Source organism: Patagioenas fasciata, chromosome 1 (genome assembly GCF_037038585.1).
Source record: "Patagioenas fasciata isolate bPatFas1 chromosome 1, bPatFas1.hap1, whole genome shotgun sequence".
Lineage (NCBI taxonomy): Eukaryota > Metazoa > Chordata > Aves > Columbiformes > Columbidae > Patagioenas > Patagioenas fasciata.
In genome coordinates, this window is record NC_092520.1 from 119,633,320 (window position 1) to 119,648,342 (window position 15,023).

Consider the following 15,023-nt stretch of genomic DNA (forward strand, 5'->3'; position numbering starts at 1 on the left):
TTTCCTCAAAGATCCTCTGTATGACATTTACCATTTGAACATTCAAGCTACACACATACCCAGAGACTGGTATGCAAAAAAACTGCATAGATTTTCAGCTTATTCCAGAATCCAGGATTCATCCTAAGCAGTAAGGAATATTACCACTCTTCACTCAGTCCTGGAATCTCTTGCCAATGAGTGATAAAAATGCCATTCTTCACAGGAAAATTTGGCAGCTCTTTGGAGAGAAGCAAAGCGGTGGTACCTGAAGTGGCTGAGGGATATGTTTGGGAACAGAGGAGGGCAGCTGCTCTAGCCCTTTGCAAAATTTGGAAAGCTGAGATGGTTGTGGCCCAGCACTTCTTCAATTTTCTAAAATATGAGCCTTTGTGAAGAGAAACTCCATAACAGTATGAAGGGCTTGCGTGTTTTACCCCAGGGCACCACACCCAGCTTTCCTCATACAGTCAAACTGAACCTTTTCTAGCACTTGGCATCTCTCTCCCTGCTTCGGTGACACGGGGTGGATTTCATCCTGCCTGTGACATGTTTTGAATCCCCTAGGGCAAAGAATGGACAAAGGAGAGTTTACTTTCAGAGCGGGGCTTCCCTGAAAGGAAGGGAGAGCAGCTTTACCTCCCTGCTGGATTTTAGGAAGGGATTTGTGAGAGAGACCAGATACTCCCACCCTGCTCTCTTCTGTGGTTGTTTTTGCTCTTCTCCTCACTTGCAGTATGATGCTCATGCATGAGCTATCTTTAACCACATGCTTGGATTAGATCACTGTGACCAAAACAGGGAACAGACTTGCTCAGCTTGCAGCATGGCAGCATTTCTGTCTATGGAGATGAAGAGTGCTGGATGTGAGACATGTTTTTTTGGATCCAGTGAGGCACTCGGATCAGTTTATACTCAAAATCTGTATTGGGAACAATGTAGGAACTGAAGCTAAAATATCTGACATACAAACTTCCTTCAGTTTTCAGCTATCTGCTTAACTTTGGCTAAGTTTCCACCTATATAGTGGTATTTCTGCTAACAAACCATATCCTTGTCCTTCACACCTGTTTCCTTACAAGGATTTCCCAGCATCTCACTGTAGATTAGGTTTGGACCAGGCTAAAGAAAAAAATCCTATGAGGGCTGCTTTACAAGGAACAGGCAAGGCCAGTGCAATCAGTTGTGTCAAAGCTTTCCAAGAAGAAGGATCATGGGGAGAGGGCTGGTGAAGTGAGCAGCTGTTCGTACTACTGGAAAACATGGTTTCAGCTAAGCAGAGAGGACAGAAGTCACGTTAGGGGCATCAAGATCAGAGCTGAAATGGAAAGAAGATGACACTTGGAGATGCTTGAGAGGAAACAAATAGATCCTTGACTGAAGAGTTGGTGTCACTGAGGGCTGTTCATTTTTTGGAGCCAAACAATGCAAGAAGTGTGATATTCCTGCTGCTCAAATACCGCAGAAGAAAATAAAACCATCTCAATGCATGAATGCTGGAGGTGATGTCAAGGTACCTGGTTTAGCTCTCCTTACCAAGCAGGTGAGCTGGAGTAGTTCCTGAACTGCTGGTTTTGGTGCCTGGGCAGGTCTGGTTGCCTGCACTGAACTGCAATATATTCAGCGGATGTTGCTTACTGATCATAGTTCACCTGAAATTCTCCTTTAAAGAGTGAAGTATGACACTGAAAACTCCTAAAATGTACTTGAGAGAGCAAGATGCATGTTTTGATTGGGGAATACTTAATGTGACACTGTACAGGATTTTTCAGAGAAAACAGTTAATGTTTACAGCTTCATGAACAGTAAGAACCTTTGTTGTCTTTATTTATCTTATATTTAAATAGGATTGAAAAGGAATATAGCTTAATTTTAAACTTGGATGTTTTTGGATCACTTTCTTCTTTTACCTTAATGGAAAACCACTATGTATAAACTGTAAGTTGAATGGCCTAAAATTACATGAAACAGTCTTCTATCTTATATTCTTACAACTATGGTTATTGAAGACTTTTGGAGAGGGCTCATTTAATTCATCTATCTACTTTTTAGCAGAGGCCTATTCTCCCTAACTCACATTTGGTATTTGATTATAAGTTTGCGACTTAAAGTTGTTTGCCAGCAGAGGTTGTTATTCTTCCTCACTTTTTCTGCAGTTTTGTGAATCTATCACCTTCTGACTGAATGTATGAAATAGGATGAGATGTATGAAATAACCACAACAAAGGGAGAAATAACTTGAAGATGTGGAAGGCTTTATTTCCATGAATTAAAGAAAAGCTAAAAGCATGTGTCAGTTTTTTATATGTAAAAAAAATGTCTACTATTAAGGGAAAAAATAGAGAAGAAAGGTAGAAAGGGGAGGATCATTCTGAGGAAAAAGCCACCCCAAATCCTTTTGTTTCATGTCTGAAATGCCATTCTATTGTTTAAGATAAAAGTGCCAGAGGAATAAAACAGCTCCAGAAAGCATTTAAACTGTGCAGAGAGAAAGCGAGTCTTGCTTGGATGGAAGATTTGCTGATTACGTTCTCTGGCTGATTGTGCATTTGGTTTGCATTTTCTTTCAATCAGTTACCTGAATATATCCCTTAAAACACTTCAGGATGTATAGAGGGATCCTGTCTGGAGAGAGCCTGTTTTGCTATTCAAATTCAATCCCTCTTCTATTTTAAAGAGATTTTCCTTTCCTCTGTTTATTTGCTCATGCATGTAGCCAGTAAGTCTTCAGGTGGGGCTGCAGCCAGACCTTTAGGGGCTGCAGTATCCCTCAGTCTGCCTCCTAAACACCTAAAGGTTTCTCTGTCATTGAAACACAGTGATTATTTGGGATAACCCAAATATGCCATATTTGCCTTCCCTCCTCTCTGCTCCCCTCCCCGCTTTTTAAATTTATTTAAATTTGCAAACAGAGACCATTCATCCTGGGGTATCTGTGAACTTTCTCTGTTACACCAGCAAAGCAAAAGTGTGGCAAGAATCTTTGAAAATCACGATGCTGTAGCTTTTATGTTGATAGTATATAATAAGTCTGTGAAGTACTATAAAGTGTTTTTCTCTCTTTTTCTCATGTAGGTTGGATTGCCATGTTGGGAGCCATTTGGCTGCTAGTGCTAGCAGACATCCATGATTTTGAGATGATATTGAACAGAGTTGAATGGGCAACCCTGCTTTTCTTTGCAGCATTGTTTGTTCTCATGGAGGTAAGGTACTGTGATTTCTGAAGCCCGAAGATTTACAACTGACTTAAAATGTGAATTATATTCCTGGGCAGATGCCTCCTGGAGATTCAGTCCCACTGGAATATTGAAGATTGAGTGTAGTCATAGTAGTACAGAGAGAAATTGCAGAGTAGTGGAAGATGACTGGACCTCTTTGAGAGCTAATTTTTCACTGTAGGCTTGGTCTCTCTCTCTCTCTTTCTGCTTCATTTGCTGAATATATTTGACACAATCATTTCCCATAAGTGGAATTTTAGTTTCCAGTTTTGTCAGCGGTCTTTGTGTGCAGATAGTTTATAAGTATTTATGTGTTTGCTTTGCAATTACTTAGATAAGTCTTCGGAAATATAGAAGAATAGGAATGAACAAAAGTTGAAAAATGGTCCTAATGCTGTCTGCTACATGCTGTCTACCAAATGGCCTAAGAGATTTCATGGGAATATGCTGTGAAAGGATAATATAACTGAATTTCAGTTTACAATTGTAATTTTAAAAGATATTCAGTTCTTGAAATGCCTGGATATCTTGCTGTGTAGTTTCTTTTCATTTGTTTGCTTGCCTATTAGAAACTGTCCATCCATGTTTGTATCCTGTTTTATTTACTGTTTGAGACCTTTGTATAGCCTGAGAGGATTTATTTTTACCCCAAATACTTGTATAATTCTTTGTATGAATACCCACATTTAGTCGTCAATCAGGCTTCTGTGCATTCCATTAGATGCTTCATGTTTTTCAGTTGTTGTTTATTGGGTTTAAGCGATGTAATTATGTTGTAGAAACATTACTGATGAAACTCAAGTGACCACTTGCACTGCCATGGCTAGTGAATTGTCTGAGTGAGCAACCTGGGCAAAGCCTGTATAACAAACTTGCTTGCACAGACTCCTTCCCTCACCCTCATCCCCAGTTATTGCAAAGAGCCCAAGAATTTGTAAATTGGGATCTATTATAGAAAAAAACCCGAAAACCACCACCAACAAAAACATCAACAGTAAAAGGGATGAAATTTGAACCAAGTACAAACAGTGAATAATTCAACCAACTCTACTTAATGCCAAAGTGGAAGTCAAAATCTAGCAACCTCTGAGAATACAAATAGAAACTCCGATTATCATTAGGAAGCTTGTTTGAGAGCTAGTAGTTCTAAAAGTCATCAGGAAATGTTGCTTTATTGTACACCCATTAGTACAGACAATTTTTAGTTCTTTGTGCTATCATGCTCTATATATCCTTGCATTTTCTAGCTCTCATAGAGAATCCATATTGAAACCATGTTTCTTTTGTCTGCTACTGCTGTAACAGTTTATTAGTTGCATTGCCTGATGTGTTTATTGGTTTAGCTTAGATTGAAGAGTTTTGATTTGGGTGCTGTGTGGCTACACAATAAGATATAAAAACACATAGGAATTTATTTGTCATTTACTGCCAGACTTCAAATATGACTGTTGTAATTCACTGAACTTCATTTTTATGGTCTCTCAGGTCACCAGTGAACAGTTTGGAATAACAGCAGTTTAAGGTCATGAAAGAAACTTGTACACATAATCAAGAAAAAAGTGAGAGACACTAAATTTTTCCCCATAAATGAATGAGAAAAATGTTCTAAGTATCATTGCTGCTAATTCTGGTCTGAATCTATTACCCTTTGGATTAGGAGGATATGACAGTCCTCACCAAGGCATTTTTCTTTCCTTTAAGTTAACAATGTCAAGAAGAAACAGGTCAAAATAAAGATATGTATTGAAGAATAAGAAATCTTTCCATGAACTAGGCACTCAGCAGTTGTCAACTCATATTCTTCATCCTTGGTGATCCTTCGTCTTGGATGGTTCTCAGTATGAAGCTATTTCTTACTGATATAAATGTTTCCTTTCCTATTACAAGGCACTTTTAAAAGCCTATGCAGGACTTAGTCTGCAAGTCATTTTGGAAAATTTGAAATAAGTTCCAGAGCCACCGGGGAACTCTTGGAGGTTCTGCCTTTGGGTGCTCATTGGTCTGGTCTGCGAGATCTTTTGCAATGAAAAAGTCAGAAATCCTTGTTTTCTGTTGTGTCCTTCATGTAATTCATCTTTACAACTGTCTTTTAGTCCTTGTTGACAACTGGCTGTTACAGGCTATAAATTCTTTCTCCTTCTGTCTCTTTGTGATGTAAGTTCCTGTGCCTCTCAGGGATACAGCATAGAATATTTCTGTTCAATTTTATTGTCAAAATTGGCATTTTACCTTAATCCCTTCAGGCAGGGTGTATTTACAACAGTCATCATGACATGCTGTCCATATGAGGGTTTCATGTAAACTTCTGTGCATAAATTAAATTTTGATCTAAAATGGTACTTTATTTTTTCTGCAGTAAAACTCTATTTTGAGCTGACAGACAGGAGCTAGTATGCTTGAAGGCATCAGTTAATGCAGTAATACTTATTCCTCTTAGAAGCACGGGAAGATGCAGGAGGCCCTCTGTGTGGTTTACACCCAGGGGAGGTCAGTGCCAGGATGCTAACTGCGGACTTTCTGTCTGGGTGCTTGCAAGCAATCGGTCTGGATATTGTAGAGACATCCTGAAGTTGGTTACGTGATTAGTTCTGTCTCTAACATGATGGGCAGCCTGACTGTCTTGCAGGAACCATGTGCGTGCTCTTCACTTCCTTCCCTCTTTCCTGAATATCTCTTTTGTGGTATCATGTCTGCATTCCAGAATAAATTTTGAGTGTTGCTGAAAAGTAATATATTGTGTTAATGGATAATTAAGTAATAAGGCAGCAATGTTAATTGAATGTGACTCTGAGTCCTGGTTGCTGACAGCTATGTGCTAAAAAGTTTATTTTAAAGTGTCAACACAAAGCAATTGCAGAAAAAAAATTACAGTTCATTAAAAATACTGACTTTACATAGATTTTAGAAGTCCCTGTAATAAGCTCTGAGTTGGTAAAGCAAGGTAGATAGCTTAGAATGAAACCAGTAATTTAAAACTACCAACAAGAATCCATTTCGTAGGAAAGTTTCTCCTGAGAAGTCAAAGTAATGAAAAAATTAATTTATTTTTTTTTTTAATGTAAGAGGGGTGTTTGTGTATCTAAAAGCCTTATCACTTGTTTTCTGCATGCTGTGTTTTTAAATGTAGATCTACCTTTTCTTGTGCAACACATTGTTTAAAGGAAATATAATTTCTGGGCCAAATTTAACATGTGGTGATGCCCAAACCACTAGTACTCAGCTGTTGCCTGAATGAGATGCAGGTACAGGAACTGTCGATCTGAATGGCAGCCCCTTTATCGCTCTGACATTATCGTGTCTAATACCACGCCACTCAGCGCCTATGAGGATCTTTGTTCATCTCTGTCATGGAATTTGACAGTGTGCGAGTTGAATGATTTTTTTTTTCACTGCTGTCTCTGAAGGGCTCTGTCTGATGGCCAAGTGTGGGTGTTACATGGAGCTGTGTCATGTGAATATTGACTTCTGTGGCTCCATGTGGGAATGGACTCAGTAAGCGAGACATCACAGCTGGCTGATTCTTTGTCATGGTAGAAGAAAAATGAAAGAAAGCCAACCAGCTTGGTTCAGGCTGAACCAAAAATGATGTCATTTCTTCCTCTGAGAAACTGAGAAGTGTCAAAATAGATATACCCCATTCAACCTGGAAATAGTACTTCATTCTGGACTGTTATAAGAAAAGAATACAAAATCGAAGTGAGTTAAAGGGTAGATCTCATGAGTTAAAATTCCTCTTTAACCTTGTAGTTTGATGGAATAGATCATTCTCCCAGGGTGTGAGTTCTCAGTTTATATTCTCTAGTCCGCCCAAGGAGAGATCAGAGCCACCATCTCTAGGCTGGAGCCTTGGTATATCTTTTCATGCGTGGTAGTAAACATGGTTGTACGGGTTGCTGTCTGAGCACCCTGTACAAATGTGAATGAGTCTCACAGGGATGACAGAGCGCTCTGGTCCAGGCAGTCCCCTGGTCCAAAGCTTACAGGGCTCACCTTGGTTTGGGTGCCTGACATGGGGATCAGAGATCTGATTTTCCTGCCCTTCAGGTGCTGCTGTTTCTGTGCCAATTTCCATTCACCCAAGATCTCTGGCCTAGTTTACAGATGGGTTGACAGGTTTGTGTGTGGTGTTTTTTAGTCATGGTGGTGTTTTTTTTTGTTTGTTTTGTTGTTTTATTGTTTTTTGATGGATCTGAGGAAGCTGTTTAACAGAAAAATATGTTTTGCTTTCTCTTTTCTTCATCTGGGACTGAGCAGAGTCAGATTTCATCTGACCTTTTAAACGCATGATTTACTTCTATCTATATTGTGGTTTTGGGGAAGCTGGTTTAAAATCAGTTGTGTTCAGGTATTAAGGAAAACTTGCATCCACTGAAGGACATAATTAAATTTCAACCACTCTCTGATGCCTTTGCCCCATACTCTTAAGCAATCCCACCAGTTGTTCCAGTACAACTGACCCACTTCTGCAAATTTAGCTACAAATTTCCGTTGTGTCTTTTATTTCCACCAATTGCAAACCTGCTATAGAAGCTACCTGAGATGAATATCAATGAATTGTGAATGGGAAGGAATTGTTGTATTCTCTTACATCCACTGAAAAAAAGAAACTGCAGTAGATACTTCACTAGTTAATAACAATTTTTTTTTTTTTTTTTAGGCTTTGGCTAATCTGCACTTAATAGACTATATAGGAGACCAGACAGCTTTGTTAATAAAGGTTTGTTTAAAACATTTACGGTTTTTTAAGTCATAGGGAAAATAGTTTTACTCCAATAGAATAATGCATGATACTTTCCTTTTGAATTTAATGTCAATGATTGCATTCCTGCATCAGCAGTATCAAGAAAGCATGTTATACTTTGGCATGGGTGATATTTAATATTTAATATCTGTCCAGAGCCAGAATCAACATAGCTACAAATGCAAAAGGGAAAACCTTTCTGTAGTCTAAAAAAACCCCTAAAATATAAAGAGTAAAAGGGGAAAATTTAGAGCTGCACAGTTTATTTCTCATCTGAAATGCAAGTAGGAGTATTAGAAATGTGCAAGTATGAATACTAGAAATAATAGTCTTTGTATTTCTATTTGTTCAAATTTTCTTGGCAAAAGAACAATAATTGTATCACTAAATGTCGGGCTGTTCTCATTAAAATGCTTTTCCTATCTTAGAGCCTGAAGGAGTAATAAATGTTGATAAATTAAAACTCTGACGAACATGCAATTATGCCATGGAGGGGACAGAGCAACACCGATCTCATCAACGTTGTAATTTGATCTCTCTCAATTCCAGGGGGTTCCTGAGGACCAGCGCTTGGCGGTGGCCATAATTTTAGTGCTCTGGGTGTCCGCTTTGGCCTCCTCTGTGATCGACAACATCCCCTTCACGGCTACAATGGTACGTGGGTTCTGCACAGCCCTTGCACATCCTCCTCCTGGTGGTGGAGAGGGAACTGAGCTTGCTGACTACAATTCAGGTTTTTCTTCACCTCTTCTGTGTTGTCATTTACTTGATCCCTCAAGACTGAATATTATTACAAGCTTATTTGTACCGTTTAGGCATCTAGCCAGACATTGCTGCCAGCAGCTACAGTTAGCCGTGGAACTAGAGGCACAGTTTTAACTGTGGTTTTGCACTTTGCCTCTTATATCCACATCCGTGCTGACAAGTAAAATTGTCTTTTTGATGGAAACTGTCGCTATCCATCCACTGCTATCAATATTTTCCCTCTATGTACTGTGTAGATATGTTAATGCTGTTTTAACACCTGAACCTTTTATTGCTACCTTGCTTAAGTAATTAGTTTAAAAACCAGCAAATAAGGTTAAGCATAACAAATGCTGCTTAGTAGCTGAGTTTTAATATCAGAAAAATATCAAATTATAACAAATTAGGGCATGATCAGATAGGTTTATTCAATCAAGTTCTCTGTTTAAAGTGCAATAATCTCTTCATTGTCCCATAGGAATAATTCATTGTTACAGCTTGTTTTCAACTAAGTATGATTTTTTCTGCCATTGTTATTGGCTGGTTACGTCCACCCTTAACCTGCATCCAGGTTTAAGACACTTCTTATTGGGCACACGACAGGTTGAACAGATTTGCAAGTGCACTATAAGGATATGTTAATATGGTATTTTGGTTTGATTAGTGTGGTGTTTCCTGTGGAATTATATTGATCTAACAACAACAGACTGCAAGCAATAAGCATGAAAGGAAAGACTGGTTCAGGATGAGTCACGTCTCAGCAAACACTTCAGGACTATTAAGCAAAACTGTAGAAATCTTAGCTTAGAAGGTTTTGCCTCATATCCAGCCAGTCTATGAAAAACTGTTTTGAACCAATACCAAAAAGAACCTACATGCATATTAACCAAAAGGTCTTTTACAGGTTTTGAAAATAACTGTGTTTTAAAGGAGTATGATTTGGGGAATGGGACTAAAATAAGGGATTTTTTTCGAGTGTCTGAAGACCACTTTTGTGTCTTTGGCAGAGAGAAATACAGGTAGACAGGAAAGGATCCTTGCCAACATATTAGACATTTAAAATGTATATCTTTTTCATTTTGTTCTGAGATGAACCTAAGAGACTCTTACTTTTTTTTTTTTTAATTATTAGTATTTAACTAGGCAAAGAAGGGAACAGGAAGAAAGAAAAATGCAGGCATATTCTCAGCTATGCAAAACAGTCATTAGCTGAGGTGTTAAGACATTAATATGTTATATGGAACACTAATGGAACACAAAAGTTGAGACCTAGCATCATCTAGCTGAATGAATGGGCTTATACTTTGGTCTTTGTCATTCTACATTATAAAACACTTACAGAAAATTCCGAAGTAACTAAGTCTCAAGTTCTCACATAAGGTTGTGTAAACTTTCATTTAAAATTATTTTTGTTCCTTTGTCACTTGGTTCCTACTATCAAAACAAGCAATATTTTTTTTTTGAAAATCTGTTTATCACTATAGATGTGAAAGTTAATAACTGTGATACTGTGTTTCTTAAAAAAAACCACAACAACAAGTTAAAGGATGGTTGTCCAAATTTTCATTTCACCGTCTTTGTTTGTACTAGCGGGATAATCAGATTCATAATGACTGGCTTTGTGTATAGAAAAAATGAAGAAAATGTGAATGTCTAATTAATGGATCTCAAGACTAAAAATTTCATTTTATTTGTGTTTAGATAAAGTTGACTGGTCCATTTTAATATTCAGACTTGACAGCATTAAAATTTATAGCTTGCAGATTCTTACCTTAGTTGGATGTCAAAAGTGGAAGCTGTAGATCAATATTTTAAGAAGGTAATTAGAATATGAATATATGTGAGCTAGCATTACAAATAATTCTGTGAAACAAACTATTTTATGAATTGAAGTAAAGAACACACATAAGGAAAATACTTTCCTAGAAGAATACCTAAGCATTTTCAAGAATTGCTAAGTATCTACGTACATAAATTATGATCCTTGCTTACCTGGAAACATAAACGCAACACATTATCTGCAGTCTTAAGAACAAAACCTAAATATTTTCAGTTATTTTAAGATGGAAATGTTTTATGGTGCAAAATATTCATGTGTTTAAACATTTTGAACAGAGTGATGCTTTTCAGCAGCCTTCAGCACCAGCATTGTGGAGAAGAACTCTTCCTTACTAAAAAATTCTGAAATTACAATAATTAGATTAGTTTAGTATTTGAAGCATCTTACCCTGAAAATACCTTTTCAGTGCAACATTGTAATTCATCAAATTCTTCTTTGCTCTAGACAAAGATAAGTCTGGTATAACCTCACCATCAAAAATGTCAGTACTATATGGAATTCACATACAGAGGTTGATAAACTGAAATCTCTGCAAAGAGCTCAGATCATAGCAAATATCTTATGCTGCAGAGGATGCTGCAGAAAGATAATTGCATACAAGAAACAGTGGAATGTGTTTCTAGGGACGCTTAGCTCATCATAGGTTGATTGCTTTTACTGTTTCTGTCTTGGTGAAATTCTGTTTGTGTTAAACTAAAAGCATTGGAACCGCACAAAGACAAAACAGTCTTCGGAGTATCTTCCAGCTGCTTGTTTCACATAATTTGTCCTGAACGCAAAGATCATGAACTGCCCCAAAACAAGAAGAGGAGATTGAAACTTGCATGATGAGCTGTAATTCCCAGACTTTTCCCTTCTCTTTAAGCATTTGAGAGTAAAGATCCAGATCCCCAATTAAACATATGTTTATATGAGTGTTTATTGTACTTCATTGCATAAACATGCCTAACAATCATGATAGGAAAATCAATAATTTTTTTTGCCAATATGTAAAAAATGTACTGTGGCAAAACATTTTGAGTTTGAGATATACTTTATGACAAACTCCATGAGCTCTGACTGTGTGCAAAAGACTATCTTGCCAGCAGGAAATTTAATATAAATAGATATATCTGGGATTTGCAAAAAACACCCACAAAATGTTCTATGCATATACAATTAATAAAACAGCAGCTTATTTATTAAGTCTCACACATTTTAATTCTTGAATGACAAGGGTTTTTTTCATGTTGAATATCCATCCTTCTTGGAAGAATAAATGTAGTGAATCATGCAGTGATGCTCAGCCATTCTATTGATGCTTTCATAGTTTCCCTCCTTTTCCAACAGGCTAAAGTAACAATGTCATTCCTTGACAGGCAGACTTATTCATTTTTAAGGCCTGCACTTTCCTAATATTGTCATTTAAATAGGCATGAATTTCTGCCCTTCGAATGTTAGGTGACATGATTTTATTACCAGTATGCTATTTAGTTTAATTGACATGTTTTATCACCTGCACATGCTGGAGCCATCTGTTTATATTTTTTCTTTTATTACCAGAACCAAAAATACAGCCATAGTAACCCCCCATTTTAGCTGACTTTAAATACTATTTCCTCAATATAGTGTGGCAAACATTTTCCATGAACCACCTGGCTGGCAAGGTAACTTAGTCTTTCACAGATCTTTGTTAGAAACTGGAAAAATTTTGACTCAATATTTATTGACTCTAAAACTATCAAAGGCTTTTCATTTGCAATACTGAGTATTCTGTATATATCTTATATTCTTAGTGACAGTTTTATTTTTAGGTCTTCCTTATTATCTGCCCTACGAGAGTTTTTTATGTCGTGCATTTAAGTGCTTGACAAAAATGCGACTGGGCCGTAACTGTCTGCAAAGACAGGACAGTAATCAATAATTTGGGAAGTTACAAATAAGCTTTTTTCTATTAATGCATATTCTCTGCAGTTTTCACAGAAGACATCTTTACCACATACAGTTCTTAGCAAAGAGTGTGATGTTAAAGCCCCTGGTGTTGAGCAGCCATGAATCCCTAAAATAAAGACAGGAATTGCTGTTTCATTCTCATTTTGCACAAATAGACAAAATCGGTGCTATGAGCTGATACCTTCTACTGCGTTGCACAAGTATCAGATGAACTTGTCTAAGTTACTCTTCTTGCACAATGGAGATGTGCGATTACTTGTACAAGTGTTATCTTTGGGAAGCAGAAGTAGCTGAGAGGGCTTCACTCTGCTGTTTTTTATGAGTTTCCTGCCATCCCAGGAGGAGACGCTCACTGACAGAGAAGGACTAATGCACCTCCTCTTTGGTCTCCTCTCCATATGTCCAGGGTCCAGCTGGTAACGCTAAATTGTATTTTCTATTTGTATTTCAGAAGGTCCAAAACTTACCTCATCTCTTTGACTAGTGGAATGCCATGCTCATGAGAAGCTTTTGTTTTAAATAGGTGAATAGGATAAAGGTCTTGATTCAACTGGTTCTTTGGTAGTTTTGAGTCTTGGAAAAGAGGATGTGATAGCAAGGTGTGAAAATGTCAACTCTTTGGTTGTGATTTTACTTAAAAAGGATGCAGTCTATGTATCAAAGAAAATGTGAAAGTAAAATATTCAAGGGTCTTCATTCCACTTTTGTACAAAGAAACCTTGAAGCAACAAGGTTTGGGAAGTGTCAAGTAGACCTCTGTCAAGTAAGCAACAGAACTGAGATGTGCAAACATCACGACCAGTCTCTTTTAGCAAAAAAAGGACTGCATACCTCAATATAAATGTAAGGATTGTTATGAGAAAATGAGTAATATTTAGTGAAATTTAGCTTAGTAGTAATTGGTGTATATAATTCTTGTCTAGTTTTAGTTATTTAAAGTAAAAGGTGACCTTTCTTTCTTTTTGAGTGTTTCATCTGGCTTACATTTTCAGGATATTGTTGTAGAGAACTGAGAGGGAGAATAAGAAATACACTGTCCTGCAGAATTGTATTTTTTGAGTCTGAATTAGTTAATTAGTTTCTACTATCATTAATTGTTGATAGATGAGGTTTTCTCAGAAAGGTGAATGATTTATAACAGTAATACAATCCCATCCAATTTTTAAATGCTTAGAATATTGATTCAAGATTAAAAACAGTGTGAAAGATGAAAATATATACCTTTCTGGTTTTATTCTTTTTATATTTGTAACATATCTTATGTACTTTCACAGTTTATGGTATAAACAAACATTTTCTTCACAAGGTTTGATTTCAATTAGAATATTTATGTAAACAAATGTGCCAACATCTGTAGATGCTAGAATAGTTCTTTATGCATCGGCTTACATCCTATATATATATATATGTATATATATAAATATGTAATACACATAACACCCTAAATAGACTCAAGTTTAAAGGCTATTTCCTTTCTGTATCAAGTCTTTGAAGATACTCTCTTTTTTTCCCAGGTACAATCATTATTTCTTAGAGTTGCATTTTTCTGTTTTAAAACTGGGAGACAGAGAGTCTTATGATGAGTGTGATTCTGTGATTCTGTGTAAGGAGGATTTGGCTTTGCTCTGTTAAGCTACATTACTCATTTTGTCTAAACCCTGTCAATCAAACAGCAATGTGGGGTGGTTCAGTACCAAACTTTCCAACAAAATTAGCAAGTTTTCTAGAAACTAATCCAACAGAGTTTTATCCTGGTAAGATTTTTGAAATAAAGAGTATGAGAAATCAAATATATTCTCCTGATAAAACATTATTATTCTCCTGCTAATATTGATAAAGGTGCCGTTTACATAATCTGAAGAGGGGATAATTAAGGAAACGAGGATTCATGAGCTTTAATGTGTGAGGTTTTATTTGCTTTGTTTTGTTTTACTCTTTTTCTCTCTGTTGAGGGACAGCAGTTCTTACAACCATGAAAAAATCTGCATCCCAATAAATTAAATCAATATGGCAGGATTTTTGTACAGTATGTGTCACAGCAAACTATACCAGAGTTGGCAAAGTATCCTAGCTTGGAGTGCTTCTGATGCTATTGTAAATGCTTATGACTTGAATCAGAAAGAGTTGCGGAACTTACGAGGACAGGCTGAGAGAGTTGGAATTGTTCAGCCTGGAGAAGAGAAGGCTTCGGTGCGACCTTACTGCAGTCTTTCAGTACTTAAAAAGAGGCCTATAAGAAAGATGGGGACAAACCTTTTAGCAGGACCTGTTACAATAGGACAAGGGGCAATGGTTTAAACTAAAAGAAAGAAAATTCAGGCAAGACATGAGGAAGAAATTTTTTTACAATGAGGTTGGTGAAACACTGGCCCAAGCTGCCCAGAGAGGTGGTGGATGCCCCATCCCTGGAGACATTCCAGGCCAGGCTGGATGGGGCTCTGAGCAACCTGATCTAGTTGAAGATGTCCCTGCTCATTTCAGGCGGCTGGACTAGATGGCTTTTGAAGGTCCTTTATAGCTGAAACTATTCTGTGATTCTATAACCAACTCAGTTTTCCAAAAACATTGA

The 15,023-nt window shown here is 37.2% G+C and overlaps 1 protein-coding gene across 2 annotated transcripts in view; it reads left to right on the forward strand.

Moving 5' to 3' along the window:
• OCA2 (OCA2 melanosomal transmembrane protein) overlaps positions 1–15,023 on the forward strand; it is a 207,306-nt gene that overhangs the window by 137,156 nt on the left and 55,127 nt on the right. For both annotated transcript variants that reach the window (XM_071803651.1, XM_071803652.1), the window contains 3 exons: positions 3,055–3,182; positions 7,855–7,914; positions 8,488–8,592. In XM_071803651.1, coding sequence (XP_071659752.1) covers positions 3,055–3,182; positions 7,855–7,914; positions 8,488–8,592 — 293 coding nt within the window. The remainder of the gene's footprint in view (positions 1–3,054; positions 3,183–7,854; positions 7,915–8,487; positions 8,593–15,023) is intronic.